The sequence below is a fragment of the Agelaius phoeniceus genome, chromosome 7 (genome assembly GCF_051311805.1).
Source record: "Agelaius phoeniceus isolate bAgePho1 chromosome 7, bAgePho1.hap1, whole genome shotgun sequence".
NCBI lineage: Eukaryota > Metazoa > Chordata > Aves > Passeriformes > Icteridae > Agelaius > Agelaius phoeniceus.
In genome coordinates, this window is record NC_135271.1 from 28,025,361 (window position 1) to 28,042,897 (window position 17,537).

General features: G+C 37.9%; 1 protein-coding gene across 1 annotated transcript in view; it reads left to right on the plus strand.

Moving 5' to 3' along the window:
• The window catches only part of TTN (titin), a 234,957-nt gene that overhangs the window by 68,554 nt on the left and 148,866 nt on the right, over positions 1 to 17,537 (plus strand). The window contains exons 78-106 of the mRNA XM_077181862.1: positions 114 to 392; positions 515 to 802; positions 1,034 to 1,312; positions 1,417 to 1,695; positions 1,773 to 2,051; positions 2,194 to 2,481; positions 2,632 to 2,919; positions 5,523 to 5,804; positions 6,069 to 6,347; positions 6,458 to 6,739; positions 6,859 to 7,137; positions 7,622 to 7,909; positions 8,059 to 8,337; positions 8,424 to 8,702; positions 8,801 to 9,079; positions 9,602 to 9,889; positions 10,026 to 10,313; positions 10,819 to 11,109; positions 11,801 to 12,088; positions 13,084 to 13,176; positions 13,296 to 13,578; positions 13,832 to 14,012; positions 14,374 to 14,463; positions 14,546 to 14,813; positions 14,911 to 15,171; positions 15,740 to 15,949; positions 16,058 to 16,135; positions 16,250 to 16,276; positions 16,962 to 17,009. Coding sequence (XP_077037977.1) covers positions 114 to 392; positions 515 to 802; positions 1,034 to 1,312; positions 1,417 to 1,695; positions 1,773 to 2,051; positions 2,194 to 2,481; positions 2,632 to 2,919; positions 5,523 to 5,804; positions 6,069 to 6,347; positions 6,458 to 6,739; positions 6,859 to 7,137; positions 7,622 to 7,909; positions 8,059 to 8,337; positions 8,424 to 8,702; positions 8,801 to 9,079; positions 9,602 to 9,889; positions 10,026 to 10,313; positions 10,819 to 11,109; positions 11,801 to 12,088; positions 13,084 to 13,176; positions 13,296 to 13,578; positions 13,832 to 14,012; positions 14,374 to 14,463; positions 14,546 to 14,813; positions 14,911 to 15,171; positions 15,740 to 15,949; positions 16,058 to 16,135; positions 16,250 to 16,276; positions 16,962 to 17,009 — 6,921 coding nt within the window. The remainder of the gene's footprint in view (positions 1 to 113; positions 393 to 514; positions 803 to 1,033; positions 1,313 to 1,416; positions 1,696 to 1,772; positions 2,052 to 2,193; positions 2,482 to 2,631; positions 2,920 to 5,522; positions 5,805 to 6,068; positions 6,348 to 6,457; positions 6,740 to 6,858; positions 7,138 to 7,621; positions 7,910 to 8,058; positions 8,338 to 8,423; positions 8,703 to 8,800; positions 9,080 to 9,601; positions 9,890 to 10,025; positions 10,314 to 10,818; positions 11,110 to 11,800; positions 12,089 to 13,083; positions 13,177 to 13,295; positions 13,579 to 13,831; positions 14,013 to 14,373; positions 14,464 to 14,545; positions 14,814 to 14,910; positions 15,172 to 15,739; positions 15,950 to 16,057; positions 16,136 to 16,249; positions 16,277 to 16,961; positions 17,010 to 17,537) is intronic.

Here is a 17,537-nt window from a genome sequence, read left to right on the forward strand (position 1 = left end):
TTACAGCTTGCACAGCTGGCTCTACCAGCCTTTGCCTTCTGCTTACACCCTGTGCTCACAGGTTTGTGGGTAGATTTCCCTGTGACACACAGACCCCTCCCTTCCTATTTCAGAACCAGCAGTCATCTTAGAGAAGACCGAGCCGATCACAGTAATGGCTGGCAATCCTTTTACCTTGGAGGTCAAAGTAGGAGGAACACCTGAGCTTATCACCAAGTGGTACAAAGATGGCAGAGAACTAAAGAGTGATCGCAAATACCAGATTTCCTTTTTCAACAATATATCCACTTTGAAAGTCTTTTCTGCAGACAGGGGAGACAGGGGCTTGTATACTTTTGAGGTGCACAATGAAGTGGGGGACAGCAGCTGCACTTCTTCAGTTGATGTTTCAGGTCAGCTCTATGTCTTTATTGTTCACTCTTGTCTTTAAAGAAAGCTTTTAATTTTTTCCCCTTTTCTTTCCCTTGAAAGAAACCTCAACACTTGTCTTCCTCTTTTTCCCTGTCCTACTTAGATCGCCTCGTTCCTCCTTCATTTTCAAGAAAACTAAAGGAGACAAATGGGGTGCTGGGATCCTCTGTGCTGCTGGAGTGCAAAGTATCTGGCACAGCTCCCATATCTGTGTCTTGGTTTCAAGATGGGAATGAGATTGTTAGTGGAGAAAAATATGAAATCTCATTCTTGGATAATGTTTGTGCTTTGAAGTTGAATGCCCTGGATGTCACAGATACTGGGTCATACACATGTGTGGCAGCCAACATGGCTGGGTCTGATGAATGCAGTGCCTTCTTGACTGTACAAGGTCAGTGGAAGGATACTGCCATGACTTCAACAAAATTCTTCTTCCCTCTTCTCTTTCTTTTCTCTGGTTTCCCGTGGTTTCTTTTTCATGGTCTGTTTGGTTTGGTTTTTTTTCCCATGGTTTCTTTTTTCTTTTTTTTTCTTTTTGACTCAAACCTGCTCATTTTCCTCCCTGCAGAGACCGTCCTATTAATATCTTTCTCCCTCTTTCACTTCTTTGCATGATCCTTAGAACCACCTTCTTTTGTGAAGACACCTGATCCCCAGGAAGTTTTGCCTGGATCAAATGTGGCTTTCACCAGCTACATCAAGGGCAGTACTCCTTTCAAAGTGACCTGGTTCCGAGGCATCAGGGAGCTGGTGCCAGACAGCAACTGCTCCATCTCTCTCCATGAGTCCGAGGCACAGCTGCAGCTGTACAACGTGGAGCCAGGCCACAGTGGGGACTATGCCTGTGTGGTCACAAATGATGCTGGCAGTGCCTCATGTACAACACAGCTCTTTGTGAAAGGTGTGTTTGGGTGTGCACATGAATGCACAGTTATCTTCATTCATTCCCTGCCTGCAGCTCTTCCACATCTGTCCCTCTTACTATTGATTCATACCTCCCCACAGAGCCTGCAGTCTTTGTGAAGAAATTAAGTGATTTCAGTGTGGAGCAGGGGAAGTCCATTGTGCTAGAAAGCAGCTACATTGGCACCCCTCCCATCTCTGTCACCTGGAAAAGAAATGGGATGCCCATTTCTCAGTCTCAACGCTGCACTGTTACAACTACTGAAAAATCTGGCATTCTTGAAATCTTCAACAGCACAAAGAGTGATGAAGGCGAATATACCTGTGAGGTGGCAAATGAGGCGGGTGGGGACGTTTGCCACAGCCTTGTCTCCATCTTAGGTATTCATCACCCCCGATCCCCCTAACACACCCCAGTGATGCTCTGCCTCTGCTCACCACGTTCTCTCCTTCCCTAGAACCACCTTATTTTGTCACGCACCTGGACCGTGTGGAGGTGAAGGTTGGCGAGCCCTTGACCTTAAAATGCCAGATTGGCGGTTCACCAGAAATCAAGGTGTCCTGGTACAAAGATGACACCAAGCTCAGATCAACACAGGCTTACAAAATGCACTTCAAGAACAATGTGGCAACACTGGCATTCTCTGCTGTAGAGGATAGCAACATTGGAGAATATATCTGCAAAGCAGAAAATAGCATCGGCTTTGCAACCTCCACAGCTTTGCTTGTTGTTAAAGGTGATGGGCCAAGAGCCACTCTTTTGTGGGGTAGTTTGTAGGAGCTCTTTGTTGTCTACAGAAAGGGGGTTTTCTTAATTTTAAAGATAATTAATTCTAGGTTGGCTGCTTACTGATAGTAGTGATTATTACTGTTTTGCAGAACGTCAACTTCCCCCTACATTCACCAGAAAACTTAAAGATATTCAGGAGGTGGTTGGTGCTCCGGTGACATTTGACTGCCGCATAACTGGCTCAGAGCCTATCCAGGTGTCTTGGTACAAAGATGGGGCTCTCTTAAGCGACACTGATAACATGCAATCAGCCTTCTTAAATAATGTTGCGACTTTACAGATCTTAGAAACTAGTATGGATTACTGTGGCCAATATACTTGCTCAGCCCAAAACGCTCTGGGGACTGCCTCTTCCAGTGCCAAACTTCTCCTTACAGGTTTGTAGATCACACTTTAATAAAAATCTTTTGTATGTCTTTGCTCTTTTACTTCTCCACCCTTTTTCCCACTCTACCAATTGAATAGTGGACAATGGGCGTGGTGAGGCAGGCTTGGTGGTGAGCTCTGCCATGCTTTCCTCTTTGCAGAACACCTACGACCTCCCTTCTTTGATAGCAAGCCAGTATCAATCGATGTGGCACTAGGGGAAAGTGCAACTTTTAAGTGCCACGTGACTGGTTCTGCTCCCATGAGGATTACTTGGACCAGAGACAACAGAGAGATTCGTCCAGGTGGCAACTACAAAATGACACTGGTGGAAAACACGGCCAGCTTGACAGTCCTAAAAGTTGGTAAAGGGGATGCTGGACTCTACACATGTACTGCCAGCAACAGCGTTGGAAAGGACACCTGCGCAGCTCAGCTGGCTGTACAAGGTATTGCTGTGGGCTCTGGTGTTTATGAGGTTTTCTTTGCAAGGCAGACACCTGGAAAACACATTCTGTCCTGAATGCAGACATGTGTGCGACTAACAATTTTTAAAAGAGGTTACTCTGAGATGTCTTATTTCACTTAAATGTTATTGTAATACTTAAATACTTACTCATATTTCTTCTGCATTGGTATAGTACCTGATTTTTCTTATCAAAGGGATTCTTCCATTGAAACATTAACTCTTATTTGTTGCGCCTTTATGAATGGTTCTGTTGGACAGCAAAATCTATCTTTCTAAAGTCTTTCTCCGGCAGTGACAGTCACTAGGTTGCCCAGGGGAGTGAAAGGAAACTGAAAGAAATTCAGAAATTGGGGGATTCAGTTTCATATCCATCCCACCCAACACTTCACCTCTCCTTATAATGTGTGGATCTAAAAGTAAAATCCAAATTTATGAGTGGCTCAGACTGTCTTGGTGCAAGTGTCATGTATATTAGTGTAATTTCCTCAGTGTAGGTGGAAACATATTTATAGCTGTTCCGGATATTTCAATTTTACTGATTTTATAAGAGAAGTGAAACATACACTGCTTAGATTATGCCTGAGTTAAAAAGTCCCTGAGCAAAAAGGTTAAAAGTTAAAAGCACTTTCTTTCCTCTTTTTTCTTTCTTTTTCCTCTTTCCTCTGTATGAATTTGGAGTGCAAAGAGGGGGGGAAATATTTCAAGAGTAAATCCTTTTACTCTGTATGAAGAATAACACAGGAAACTAAGCTACTAGTAGCAAGATTTTGTATTAATTATTTGTCAAATATTTTATATATATCAAGTTTTTTCCAGCCATAAGCATTTTTCTTGGTGGGGGTGTAAATACTGTGTAAGACTGAATTACCTGGATTCAGTAATAAGTAGGGCTGCTGTATTATGTAGCTTGACTTCCAAAATGTATTGAAAAATTGTGGCAAGAAATCAAACCTCTTTAAAAGATCTGAAGTTTCTTTCTACCACAATAATTCTGTTTATTATTAATTAAATCATTGCTAATATCTTTATTTGAACACCATTACCATTTGTAAAATGATCCCAGCTGACCTTATTTATTTTTTTTACTCTTCAAATCTTTATTTGTAAAATCCTGAGGAGTATTATTATTTTATTTTTTGATCCTGAATTTACTGACACTTCTTAGTGTCAGTATTTTTTAGAATTTGGACAGTTTCCCCAAGGCTGTAAAATTACTGATGTTGATTTTTTTCAACCAATTACTGTAGAACTTGAAAGGTCAATCTCTTTGGCTGCATTGATTTGCATGTGTTTAATTTGGGCATATGCTGTCTCACTTCTATGACATGCAGCCTTTTGTTGGTAGAAATAAGATCTTCTTTTTAATTGACCTTGAAAACCTCACAGCTTTTTATTAACTTTCTCACTCTAGTATCTAATGTTCCCAATCTGTAGTTTTAATAACTGCTTTGTGTTCTAGAACTGCTTTACATTATAAATATATACCTTACTAATGTGTAGACCCTCATTTTTTGAAAGGAGTAGAATCAGAGTGTGACTACTCAGCAACTGTTAGTATGCAGATAAATAATCAACTCTTTCTCAAAGTGAAATTCGATAGCAAATTGCTAAGGTTCCAAAAGTCCTGATGTTAACCAATCATCATTTCTATTTCTAGAAACTCAGGAAGTTTTGTTTCTAGCAACACAGGATGTTTTGCAACTGTCCCAGGTTGAAATAATCCAAAATTAATTAGATATTCTTCCTACACTTTACAGGCACACAAAGAGGCGCTTCATCCTGTTTTGCAGAGAGATCTGTTTGTTGTGCCCACATTACCACCTCTTGGTTTTACTAGTTATAGCTTTGATCTGTGAGCATTTAGTCTTGTGATTCTAATCATCTAGATGCTACTTTTGATGAAAAGTATCAAACTTCCACTCCTTTCCCCTCCTTATGGAACAAAATGTAACCACCTGTTTTACTTTTTAATAACTGACATTTAACACCAATTCTATAAAACCGGCCATCTCACAATTCTCCTCAGCATGACTATTTCTAATCTCTTTTGTTTGCTACCTAAGCTCCTTAACTTTGAGTCCTTATGTGCAACTTTATGTTTGGTTTTGCATTAAATGTGTGAGGGGTTATAATGCAGATACATTCATTGACTACATTAATTTTTAATTACAGGATATAAAGCAATTGCTATAATACTCAACATAAATGCTTTTAATAACATTTTTTGGCTGAACAATTGGATTCTTGCATTTGCATTGGGCATTTTGATTACACATATTTAACAAGAGCATATTTTGTAAAGAAAATCACCCACATCAACTATCTGTAATGAATGCATACAAGGAGAGGTTAAGTGGGTCAGTAAACTAAGAAGAAACTCACTGAAATGCATATAGAAAACTTGTTTTCTTCTTAATCTGGATTTTAGATGAACTTGAAATCATCTAAAAAAATTTCATAGCAATGGCAAAATCAGAATTTTTGCTTAAGTCCCTAAACTTTGCAGTTTCAGTTACACATCTCCTTGCTTATTCAAACAATTAGTGCAGTTTAAAGCATCATCTCTCCTTTTTGGCTTTCCAGAACCACCAAGGTTTATTAAGAAACTAGACTCCTCAAAACTTGTGAAACAGCACGATTCCACAACGTATGAATGCAAGATAGGTGGATCTCCAGAAATCAAAGTCACCTGGTACAAAGGTGAAATTGAAATCCATCCCAGTGAAAAATACAGAATGTCCTTTGTGGATTCAGTGGCAGTCATTGAAATGCACAACCTCAGTGTTGAAGACAGTGGTGACTACACTTGTGAAGCTCAGAACCCAGCGGGTAGTGCAAGCACCAGTACTACACTGAGAGTAAAAGGTCAGAATCTCAGCTCTTTTCTTCCCTTTCTTACATTAAGGGTCCTCCTTTAGGAAAAGCTCTTAAATTCCACTTTCTTTTGTCAGAGGCCAAAAGCTTTCTGAGTAGATGGCAAATCTCTTTTCTGTTTTTGATCTCTGTGGCAGCTCTTTCTTATCTATTGTCTTTGCTATTTAGCATCAGAAGAGTTACTTCAATCTTCTGTCTTCTTTAATCTCTTTTGCTTAAATAACACAAATGATAACTCTTTTTTCTTTTTTCCAGCACCCCCTATTTTTACCAAGAAGCCCCGTCCAGTTGAGACCTTGAAAGGGTCTGATATTCATCTGGAGTGTGAGCTTCAGGGCACTCCTCCATTCCAGATTTCATGGTATAAAGACAAACGAGAAATTCGGAGCAGCAAGAAGTATAAGGTCATGTCTGAGAACTACATAGCTAGTCTTCACATTCTCAGTGTGGATACTGCAGATGTTGGTGAATATCACTGTAAGGCTGTAAATGATGTGGGAAGTGACTCTTGTATTGGCTCTGTAACACTAAGAGGTTTGTACAAAGATTGGCATCTTCTTGGCATTTCTTTGTTCCTGAAATTCTTCTCCTACTTTTCCACTCCTGGCAGGGTTCTTTACTGTTAAATATCTTCTCTTAAATAGCACCACCAACCTTTGTGAAGAAGCTGAGCGATCTCACAGTCGTAGTTGGGGAGTCGATTGAACTGCAGGCTACAGTACAAGGATCACAGCCCATTTCTGTTCTGTGGTTAAAAGACAAAGGAGAAGTCATCAGAGAAAGTGATAATCTTTGGATCTCCTACTCAGAAAACATTGCAACTATGCAGATTGGAAATGCAGAACCAACCAATGCTGGGAAATACATTTGTCAGATAAAAAATGATGCTGGAGTTCAGGAATGCTTTGCCATGCTGAAAGTGCTAGGTTGGTAGCATGAGATAAAAAACACAAAGTGTTTTAAGATGCTTTGAAATTTAAATTTTAATCATAATAATAACTATTTTCTTGTTCTAAAAGTTTTTCTGACTTGCGTTTCATTGCAGAACCTGCAGTCATTGTAGAGAAACCAGGCCCAGTCAAAGTTACAGCTGGAGACTCTTGTACTCTGGAATGCACAGTAGATGGCACACCAGAGCTGACTGCTAGGTGGTTTAAGGACGGTAATGAACTGTCCACTGACCATAAATATAAAATCAGTTTCTTCAACAAAGTATCTGGGCTTAAGATCCTCAATGCAACACTAGAAGACAGTGGAGAATATACTTTTGAGGTGAAAAACAGTGTTGGTAAAAGCAGCTGCACAGCTTCAGTGCACGTTTCAGGTTAGTTGGCTACTCTTTCTGAGTCACCTCTGATTCTTTAGTTCCTTTACAAAGCCTTCAGATAGCAAAGTGGTTATTGTGATTGGCAACCTAAGTTGTATAAACTTGGGAGTACTTGGCATGCCACTTTGACAGGCACCAAGGATAGATGCCTACCTAAAATCTGAAGGGCAAGAATCATTGAAAGGACTTGATTTCTTCAGCTTTAATCTACATGTTGTCTTGGACAGCTGGTGTAATATTGTCACTTACGAAAAAGAATGGAAAAAACAAACAGTGTTCCTCAAAGATTATGGATGAAAATTCCAGCATATCCTTAACCATTAACTATTTTTCAAATAATTAGCTGTTTCAGAGTATATTGCCAAAGCAGATACAGCAAAAGGTCACTAATTTTATTCTGCACAGAGAACTTCCTGCATTTAAGAATGCTGCATGGTAATTTCCTTTTAATTTCCTTTTTTTTATTTTGGAACAAATGCAGATCGTATGATACCTCCTTCTTTCACAAGAAAACTGAAAGAAACTTATGGTCAGCTGGGTTCTTCTGCTGTACTGGAGTGCAAAGTTTATGGGTCACCACCCATTCTGGTTTCCTGGTTTCATGATGGACAAGAGATTACCAGTGGAGAGAAGTATCAGGCTACTCTTACAGACAATACCTGTTCTCTGAAAGTGAATGGACTTCAGGAGTCTGATATGGGAACTTATTTGTGCACAGCTACTAATGTAGCTGGGTCTGATGAATGCAGTGCATTTTTGAGTGTTATAGGTCAGTATCAGTAAGAGGCCAGAATCAGAGTGTCCAAATTTATTTTCAGAAATATTTAATTTTTTCTTTGTTGAATATTTCTGAACACTGTGATCTTCAAAAGAAGTTCAAATGTACTTATTTTCTGTCTGTTTTATTTGTGTGCTTAGAACCACCATCTTTTGTGAAGAAACCTGAACCACTGGATGTTTTATCTGGGGCAAACATAACCTTTACTAGTATCGTAAAAGGTTCCCCTCCATTGGAAGTTAAATGGTTCAGAGGCAGTGTTGAGCTAGTACCAGGACCCAGATGCAATATCACCTTGCAAGATTCAGTTGCAGAACTGGAGCTGTTTGATGTACATCCACTTGAGACTGGAGACTACACCTGTCAGGTCTCTAATGAGGCAGGGAAAATTTCTTGCACAACACATCTTTTTGTCAAAGGTTTGTCCAGACTACTGCTTCTTATGCTTCTTAAAGATGATCTCTTGGCTTTATTTAATTTGTTTTCTTCCTGTTGTTCATTATAGAACCAGCCAAATTTGTGAAGAAGGTGAATGATTTAAATGTAGAGAAAGGGAAAAATTTAATCTTGGAATGCACATATGTGGGTACTCCACCGATTTCAGTGACATGGAAGAAAAATGGAGTGAAAATAATGCACTCTGAAAAGTGTAGCATCACCACTACAGACACATCTGCCATACTGGAAATCCCTAGCAGCAAACTAGAAGATCAGGGGCAATATTCTTGTTATATTGAAAATGATTCTGGGAAAGATACTTGTCATGGTACAATCACAATACTAGGTGCGTCAAGCCAGCAGCACTTCAACAAGTGTTGTTTGAACAACTAATGGTCTTCATGCAATATTTTTTTATGCTAATGGTGTGTCTTTGTCCTTCAGAACCACCTTACTTCATTAAACCCTTGGAGCCAGTGCAGGTGACTGTTGGGGATTCTGCATCCTTACAGTGCCAGGTTGCTGGAACACCAGAAATGATTGTGTCATGGTACAAAGGCGATACAAAGCTGAGAGGAACTGCTACTGTGAAAATGCACTTTAGGAACCAAATTGCTACTCTGGTTTTCAGCCAGATAGACAGTAGTGACAGTGGGGAGTACATCTGCAAAGTAGAAAACTCTGTTGGGGAGGCTTCTTCATCATCTTTGCTTACAGTTCAAGGTGAATATTTCAATTTTAAATATGAAATGGGAAATGGCCTATTTTTCTTAAGTATGCTTTTCTCTTTTGAAAAACAACAATTACCTCTTCATTGTAAAACACTTTACTGTTTCTTGATGTGTAAGGTACCCTGTGGTACTTTCTTCTACTAACAAAAGCCTTCCTGTAAAGCTAATTGAAATGCAGCACTTACTGACCACAGCTCTTCTGCGGCGTTACAAGCCTCTGTATCTTTCATCCCTGTTCAGGATATTGCTTTGATTGTTTCTAGTATTAGCAGTCCTGAGGCTCATTTGGTCTAAGATTAAAAAAAAAAAGAGACCTCTCTTCCTGCAAGCATATGCACAGGGCTCTTTACAACAAGTTCAAAATAAATTATATGCTAAACAATACTTTTAATTGGAAGTTATGAGCAAAAATCCACTGTACTCTACAGCATATTAGTCAGTGATTGTTGATGAGTACAGCAAGAGGTGCGTGTCTTCTGGAAGACTTCACTGTACAATACTTGTTCTCTTACAGAGCGTAAACTTCCTCCTTCTTTTACACGAAAATTAAGAGACATTCATGAAACTGTTGGCTTACCAGTCGTGTTTGATTGTGGCATTGCTGGCTCAGAACCCATCGAAGTATCTTGGTTTAAAGATGGCGCACGTGTTAAAGAGGACTACAATGTTCACACATCCTTTGTAGATAATGTAGCAACTCTCCAGATTTTGAAGACAGATAGGAGCCTTATTGGGCAATACACCTGCACAGCTGTCAATGCTATTGGGACTGCTTCTTCTAGTGGCAGGCTTGTCCTTACAGGTTGGTGGGCTGTGAAATATTTAATGGAAATGTCTTAAAACTGAGTTTTGCTTTATGTATGAGATTCTTATTTCACACAGTTTTACAGTAAATTGAGATTTTTATGTGACGGTTTTTTATTTCTTTGACACTTCAGAAGGGAAAACTCCTCCGTTCTTTGACATCCCACTTACACCTGTGGATGGCATTATTGGAGAAAGTGCTGATTTTGAGTGTCACGTTTCTGGAACACAGCCTATTAGAGTCACTTGGGCAAAAGATGACCAAGAAATTAGAACAGGAAAGAACTATCAAATCAGTTATGTAGACAACACAGCCCATCTGACCATCTTGAGAGTTGACAGGGGAGATTCTGGAAGATATACATGCTATGCTAGCAATGAAGTTGGAAAGGACTCTTGCACAGCTCAACTGGCTGTTAAAGGTACTGAATAGATAATACGTTGTGTTTACATTTTTCTTCCTTCAGTTATAAAGGAAGTCAGACTATTACTGCAAGATAACTTTGAGAAAACTTTTGGGATGTAGCCTGAGAGTACCTATCTGGAGATACCTATGAATCTTTTATGGGAATTAGGAAGGGTCACTAACAGCAACAGGAGGAGAAATAAAGCATTTTCTTTGGCCTACTTTCTCAATAGGCTCTGGTGTATTTCGTTCTTAAGAGCTTGACAAAACTCTTGGGGTTATCTAAATGGTGTATGACTTTAATCAATGTAAGAGAATTTTTTTCAAACAGGAAAACACAGTGACAATGACTGTAAGAGCAAGACTCCTGCTGTTTATCTTAGCATAATTTCACTTTAAAAATATATCCAGTTTAAATGAGAGTAAATATCAATTCCCCAATGTTCAAATTTTTCTTGAAGCATTGTCTTTAGGATTTTTCATCTCAAGATAGATTCATGGAATTTATGTTTTTTTTACAGAACGAAAAACTCCTCCTACTTTTACTAAGAAACTGTCTGAAGCAGTAGAAGAAACAGAAGGGAATGAACTTAAACTTGAGGGTCGTGTTTCCGGTTCTCAGCCTTTGACTGTTGCTTGGTATAAAAATAATCAGGAAGTCCATTCAAGTGCTCACTGTGAATTATCTTTCAAAAACAATGCCTTGCTTTTACATATCAAGAGTGTAGAGCAATCAGATGCTGGTTTATATACCTGTAAAGTGTCCAATGAAGCAGGAAGCGTGTTGAGTACATCTTCTGTTGTTATCAGAGGTTGGTTGAAGTCTTGTTTTTCTTTGCTTCCTGCTTAAAAAACAATTTCTTTGTTTTATTTAGCTGCAAGCATATAGCATCTCTCTTATGAGCTGGCTTTACTTACCTTAACAGCAGTGATTTGTCCAGAGATTCACATAAACCACAAAGTCAACAAATTCTTTTATATTTGTTTTTTTTTCTCAAGGAGAAACTTCTTCTCCTGTATTTGCTATGACTGATTTAAAGTGAACATTGAAATCTTTGTGAAATTTCTGTTAATTTTTAATCATTCCCCTTCAGTGGAGCAACAGGGGGTTTATGCAATGAAATCTAAGCTTAGGCAGTTGACACTGCATTTTGGTAGCATGACACTTCGTCATAATATTCTTGCAGAAAATTGCCGGTTTATTTCTTTAAAGATTTTTATATAGTTTTGCAACCTAATAGTGCTTTTGTTCTCATACTATTTTTTGCATGTAAAGGTTCTTGCTGAGAGGATAAAGATATTTCTTGCATGATTATATAGCAAATATGCTGTCATGCTCTCTTGATATTTATTCCATTTTACAACATTATGATTGACATTCTCAGACTTCTGTTTATCATCCTCCATTCCTTGCCATTGCCTCCTTAGTGATCACATGTATCTCTCTCTTATATTCTTGATCATACTTTCCTGAGTATTCACTCAAGCATTTTCATATTCCAGAACCCAAAAAGCCTCCAGTTTTTGACCAGCCTCTTCATCCAGCAGCAGCAGAGGAAGGTGATACCCTACAGCTTAGCTGTCATGTCCAGGGATCGCAGCCAATCCGGATCCAGTGGCTGAAGGCAGGAAGAGAAATAAGAGCCTCAGACAAATGCAACTTCAGCTTTGCTAATGGAGTAGCTCTTCTAGAACTTGCTGCTGTTACCAAATCAGATTCAGGAGAATATGTATGCAAAGCTTCAAATGCAGCTGGCACTGATACGTGCAAATCTAAAGTGACAGTCAAAGGTACAGTAACATGGAGAAAATAAGGCATATGACGAAAATGTCAACCAAAACACTATCCCACCTTTTTTTGTGTGGAACAAAAATGTTAATAATCTAATAACAAACAATTATTTATTTTTAGTTTTTTGTAAAATTCTAGAATCTGGTAAAACAGAGTATTTAACAATAATTTATATATCAATGTGACATAAGTGCTGAAAGATCAATGTCAAATCAATAGTACATTCCTACCAAAGAGATTAAAATTTTATTTTCTATCTAAACACGAAATTTACAAAAAATGCAAGCAAAATGGGTTAAATTACTTGGACATGCATGTTTTATGGAAAGCATGTCAAAAGTGGTGTTTATTAAAGGAAAATACAGAAGGAATTCAAGCATGTGGCCTTAGAGGCTAATTGTTTTAAGACTATTACAGCTTTAGACATTTTGACCTTTTAGCTGAAAGTAAATATTGTCTAGACATGAGTCTTTCTGTGTAGTTCTTGCTTTACCACTGCATAAAGGACACAAGAGCCCAGCAGTATGCACAAATATTCTTTTTCACTATATGATTAGCCACTAGGCTAAGGACTAAGACAAAGAAAACCAGGAGAATTTAAGAGATGATTGGTAAAAACCTGCAAGTAGCTCATAGGTCTTGATATCCAGAAATAGAATGGAAAGAGAAGACGTCACAAAAAAAAAACTTACCCATTTTAGAAAATGAGGCTTTCTAATTGCATATCTGTCTATGGATTTGCATCCATGGAGAGTATAAATGGCCTGACTGAACAGGACAGTATGGTCCATTGCGGAGAGTTTCATCTGGAAAGTAAACTGCAAGTTGGTAAAAACAATATGAAAATATTTTGCATTTTTAACTCTTGCATAGTATTTTGTTCCATCTCAGGAATTAATTCCTTTTTCACAATTCCTTCAGAAACATCATCACCTATGAACACTAACTGTTACATGAAGCCGTCTGCTATAACTCTCTGACTCTGTTTTTTTAGAAAAACCAGCAGCTGTTCCAGCAGCTAAGAAAGCAGAAGTGGAAGGCAAACTTTATTTTGTGTCAGAGCCTCAGAGTATCAAAGTCATGGAAAGTAAGAACACTTTTCAAAACAGTACAATGTCTTATATTTGCCTACACCTTTTGTTTGAGATGTCCCTCTGTCATAAACAACTGGATAGACTTAGCTTCCTCATTTGCATCTTTCTGCAGAGACCGTTGCAACATTTATTGCAAAAGTTGGAGGAGATCCAATTCCAAATGTTAAGTGGGTGAAGGGAAAATGGAGGCAACTCAACCAGGGAGGCCGCATTACAATCCAGCAGAGAGGAGATGAAGCCAAACTAGAAATAAAGGACACAATAAAAACTGACTCTGGCATGTACAAATGTGTTGCTTTTAACCAACATGGTGAAATTGAGAGGAGTGTAAACCTGCAAGTTGAAGAAAGAAAGAAAGAAGTTGTTGAAGGGGATCTCAGGGCAAAACTAAAAAGGTATATTGAAAGTTTTTATGGATTAATTTGCTATCAACACAGAAGAAATTTTTTTTATTATGCATCTCAGAACAAGATATAATTTTTAAAAATTCATTACATAGGAATTACTGTACTAAAAATAAAAGCACCTGACTAGACTAAGCTAAAGGATTCTATTGCACGGAACAGCTCTGAGATTATTCAATATTTCATTAAACAGCTTTCAGGAAGGAAATGCTGTGTAGTTAACTTCTGTTATTGATTTGAATAGCACTCCAACAAAAAGAAAAGAAGAGGAAGAGCAACCTATTGATATCTTGGAACTTCTCAAAAATGTAGATCCCAAAGAATATGAGAAATATGCTCGCATGTATGGAATTACAGATTTCCGTGGCCTCCTGCAAGCCTTTGAGTTACTAAAGCAAACCCAAGCAGAAGAAAGCCACAGACTGGTAAGATCCAGTGTGACTGCAGCATTGGTTCTCTTAGGAGTAATATGTTCCCCTTGAACAGACGTGGTGTCCACACTCTGAAGCTCTGAAATTATGATGTGTGGAGAAATTTCTGGTTCCTCTTTAGATCTTTTACTGGCAGTTCTCAATTTCTTGCATGCTCAAATCCAAGAAGAAAAAATGGGCTTCTGGCTAAGTAGGTTCTGTCTTCATAACTTGACTGCAATTGTTAGAATGGGAAGATTTCCTGGTTACAGTACAGTCACATAAAATTTGATGTAGGAATGAACTGTTTTGGATAAACATGACAGCTTGACATTTAGTATCCTTTAATCTTTGAGTATATTCTGCATTTTTATAGGAAATTGAGCTCACAGAGAAAGCTCAAAGGGAAGATCAGGAATTTGATGAACTTGTAGCTTTTATTCAGCAACGACTCACACAAACAGAGGTAAAACATTTTTGGACTGATTTATGAAATATTCAAACCTATAACAGGGAACTTGAAATTAACTTAAACTAATATTTTCCAGCCTATTACTCTGATCAAAGACATTGAAAATCAGACGGTTTTAGCAGATGAGGATGCTATCTTTGAATGTGAGATTAAGATTAACTATCCAGAAATTAAACTGTCATGGTACAAGGGAACACAGAAACTGGACTCCAATGACAAATATGAAATTAGAATTGAAGGTGATCGCCACATACTGAGAATTAGAAACTGCCAGCCTGAAGATCAAGGGAATTTCAGAATAGTGTGTGGACCACATATTGCCAGTGCCAAGCTAACTGTGATTGGTAAGTCTACTTCTGAAGTATATATTTGAATTAGTTTACACTGTATTTATTCCACTATCTGATCTCTGTTAAAATGTGTGTTTTAACACGCTAATAGAACCTGCAGTTGAGCGGCATCTTCATGACACTACTTTCAAGGAAGGAAAAACATGCACACTGACTTGTCAGTTCTCTATCCCAAATGCCAAGTCTCAGTGGTATAGAAATGGGAGACCCATTAAGATAGGAGGGAGATATTCAACACAAGTCTCTGACAAAGTGCACAAACTCATCATCAAGGATGTTAGAACGGAAGACGAGGGACAGTATACCTGCAAGCTTGACAGTCTAGAAACAACCGCAGATCTGGCCATTGAAGGTTTGTAAAGATGCAGAACCTCTTTCTTACAGTAGTGACAATTTCTGAAGGTTTCATTAGCAGAACAAATGAAAATATAAAGAATTTCTGAAAGACAGATTCCAAAACTTGGAAACAGACTAAATAAGAAATTTTACTGTCCTTTCTCTTTGAACAACATGTGACATACTTGTGTAATTCAATTAAGTGTGTTCTTCACTAAACCATGATTAATATCCCATAGCCCACAAGCAATCTGAGTTGTACTAGCTTCTATTTTCTTTGAAACTCTTATATTTTCCTTGGACTTTTTCTTAATTATTCTCTATCGTTAGTTTCCTTAATGGCTTCTCTTACAAAATGTATCGGTACATCAATCTTGTTATAGCTGACCTCTTACATCTTCTAATCTTCATTCTTATCTTCGTAGAAGATGGAATCCTTTTTTTATTACTCTACTTTTTGAAGATCTATTGCAAGTATCTCATTGAAATTTAGCTATTTTGATGACAACAATGAGAAGAATTCAGACACACTAAATGCAGTGGTGGTGCATAACAATTGACATATTTTTTCTTTCTAAAAACAGCGGAACCAATTCAGTTCACCAAGAGCATACAGAACATCGTTGTGAGTGAACACCAGTCTGCAACCTTCGAGTGTGAGGTGTCTTTTGATGATGCAGTTGTGACGTGGTATAAAGGCCCCACTGAACTGAGAGAGAGTCCCAAGTACAGCTTCAGAAGTGAAGGTCGTTGCCATTATATGACTATCCACAATGTTAATGCAGAAGATGAAGGTAAAAATGCATGAAACAGTTGTGCTGGTGCCATTTTTTATCTGTTTCTTTTTCGCCTGGTTTTAAATTATAAAATAATATAAATATGAACATTCTTGACTGCTGCAGGTGTTTATTCTGTAATTGCTCGTCTTGAACCAAGAGGGGAAGCAAGAAGCACTGCAGAGCTCTATCTTGTAACCAAAGGTTAGCAAATTTTCTGAATAAATTTGTGATCATAACCATGTACAAATTTGTCTGTTTGAAACATGATTCTGGAAAAATCAATAGTCCTAAAAGAAATCTAATATTCCTTTGCAGAAATGAAACTGGAGTTGAAGCCACCAGGTAAAGTCCTCAAGCAAGACTGGCATAAGATCTTGTCAATACTCTATCATAAAATTAAAGCATCGCTCTGCTTTTTTATTATTTTCAAATCTTTTTTTTTTTTGCTGGTTAGAGTAAGTATAAACTACATGCTGAAAAACCATTCCTCATCCACAGACATGTGGAGCTATTATTCTCATGAGTAGTGGCAATGAATACTGAGATAAATCCAAAAACAGTGACATTAATAGGGACCCTATTTTTTACAACATGGAATGCCCCATTCACTAAAACACACAAGTTATTTTTTTAACTGCTAAGAAATAGAACAATGAAGATGTAGCAATTAATAGATAGGATCTCCTCTGTGCAACTGAAAAAAATAACCAAGGAGACAAAATAGGTAAAAATCACCTCCTTATGATATGCAGTGATTTTCTTTTTTGAATGTTCTTCAGAGCCTACTCCAAATGCTGCAAGAATTATTTAGAAACAATACATAACATTGTATGGGCTGGTTGAACTGAAAGGTTAATACAATTATTTATCTATCAATTGGCTAGCTTATGCTTGAGGAGCAAGCTGCAATCCCTTTACATTACAAAAAGAAAGATTAAACCACCATCAACTACTAACCTTGAGGAGAGCACAATGAATTTTTTAATTCATACTATTTATTAAGCCAATTAAACATTTGATTTTCTAGATGTTCCTGATGCCAAGGTTGCAGTTCCACCTCAGAAACCAGCTGAAGGTAGGGTAACAAACCATACTTGTCTGTATCTGCACTGAACCAGAAGGCCAGTGGGAACCTCAGAGAAAAATCTTAGCTCAGCCATAAGATCTAGTTAATTGTCCCTGTTGGCAAGACTTGACTTGGATAGGATTCTTTGCTGTGTGAAAGGCAAAAACTCTACACAGGTAGTGGTAGGATTTAATTTAATTCTCTTAAAAAGAGAATTTTTAAGAATTTCTCTTTAAAAGAGAATTTTAATTCTCTTAAAAAGAGAATATTTTCCGTGATGTTTTCCTATCAGTCTGTTACTCATTTCACCTTCCTTCTATTTCCATCCTCCTCTCTGACAATTTTTTTAAAAATTTTTATCTCTTCTTTTTTTGCCACAAAATTATCTTTTAAACAAGCTGTCTGAATTACTGCCTTTTAAAAATATTCTTTTAATTGGACTGGATTCTTTACATTGTATTTTTTACATTGGATTTCATGTCTATGGCAAATGGTCTCCCCCCAGGCTCTGGTTTTGGACTAAAGGCTACAGACAAT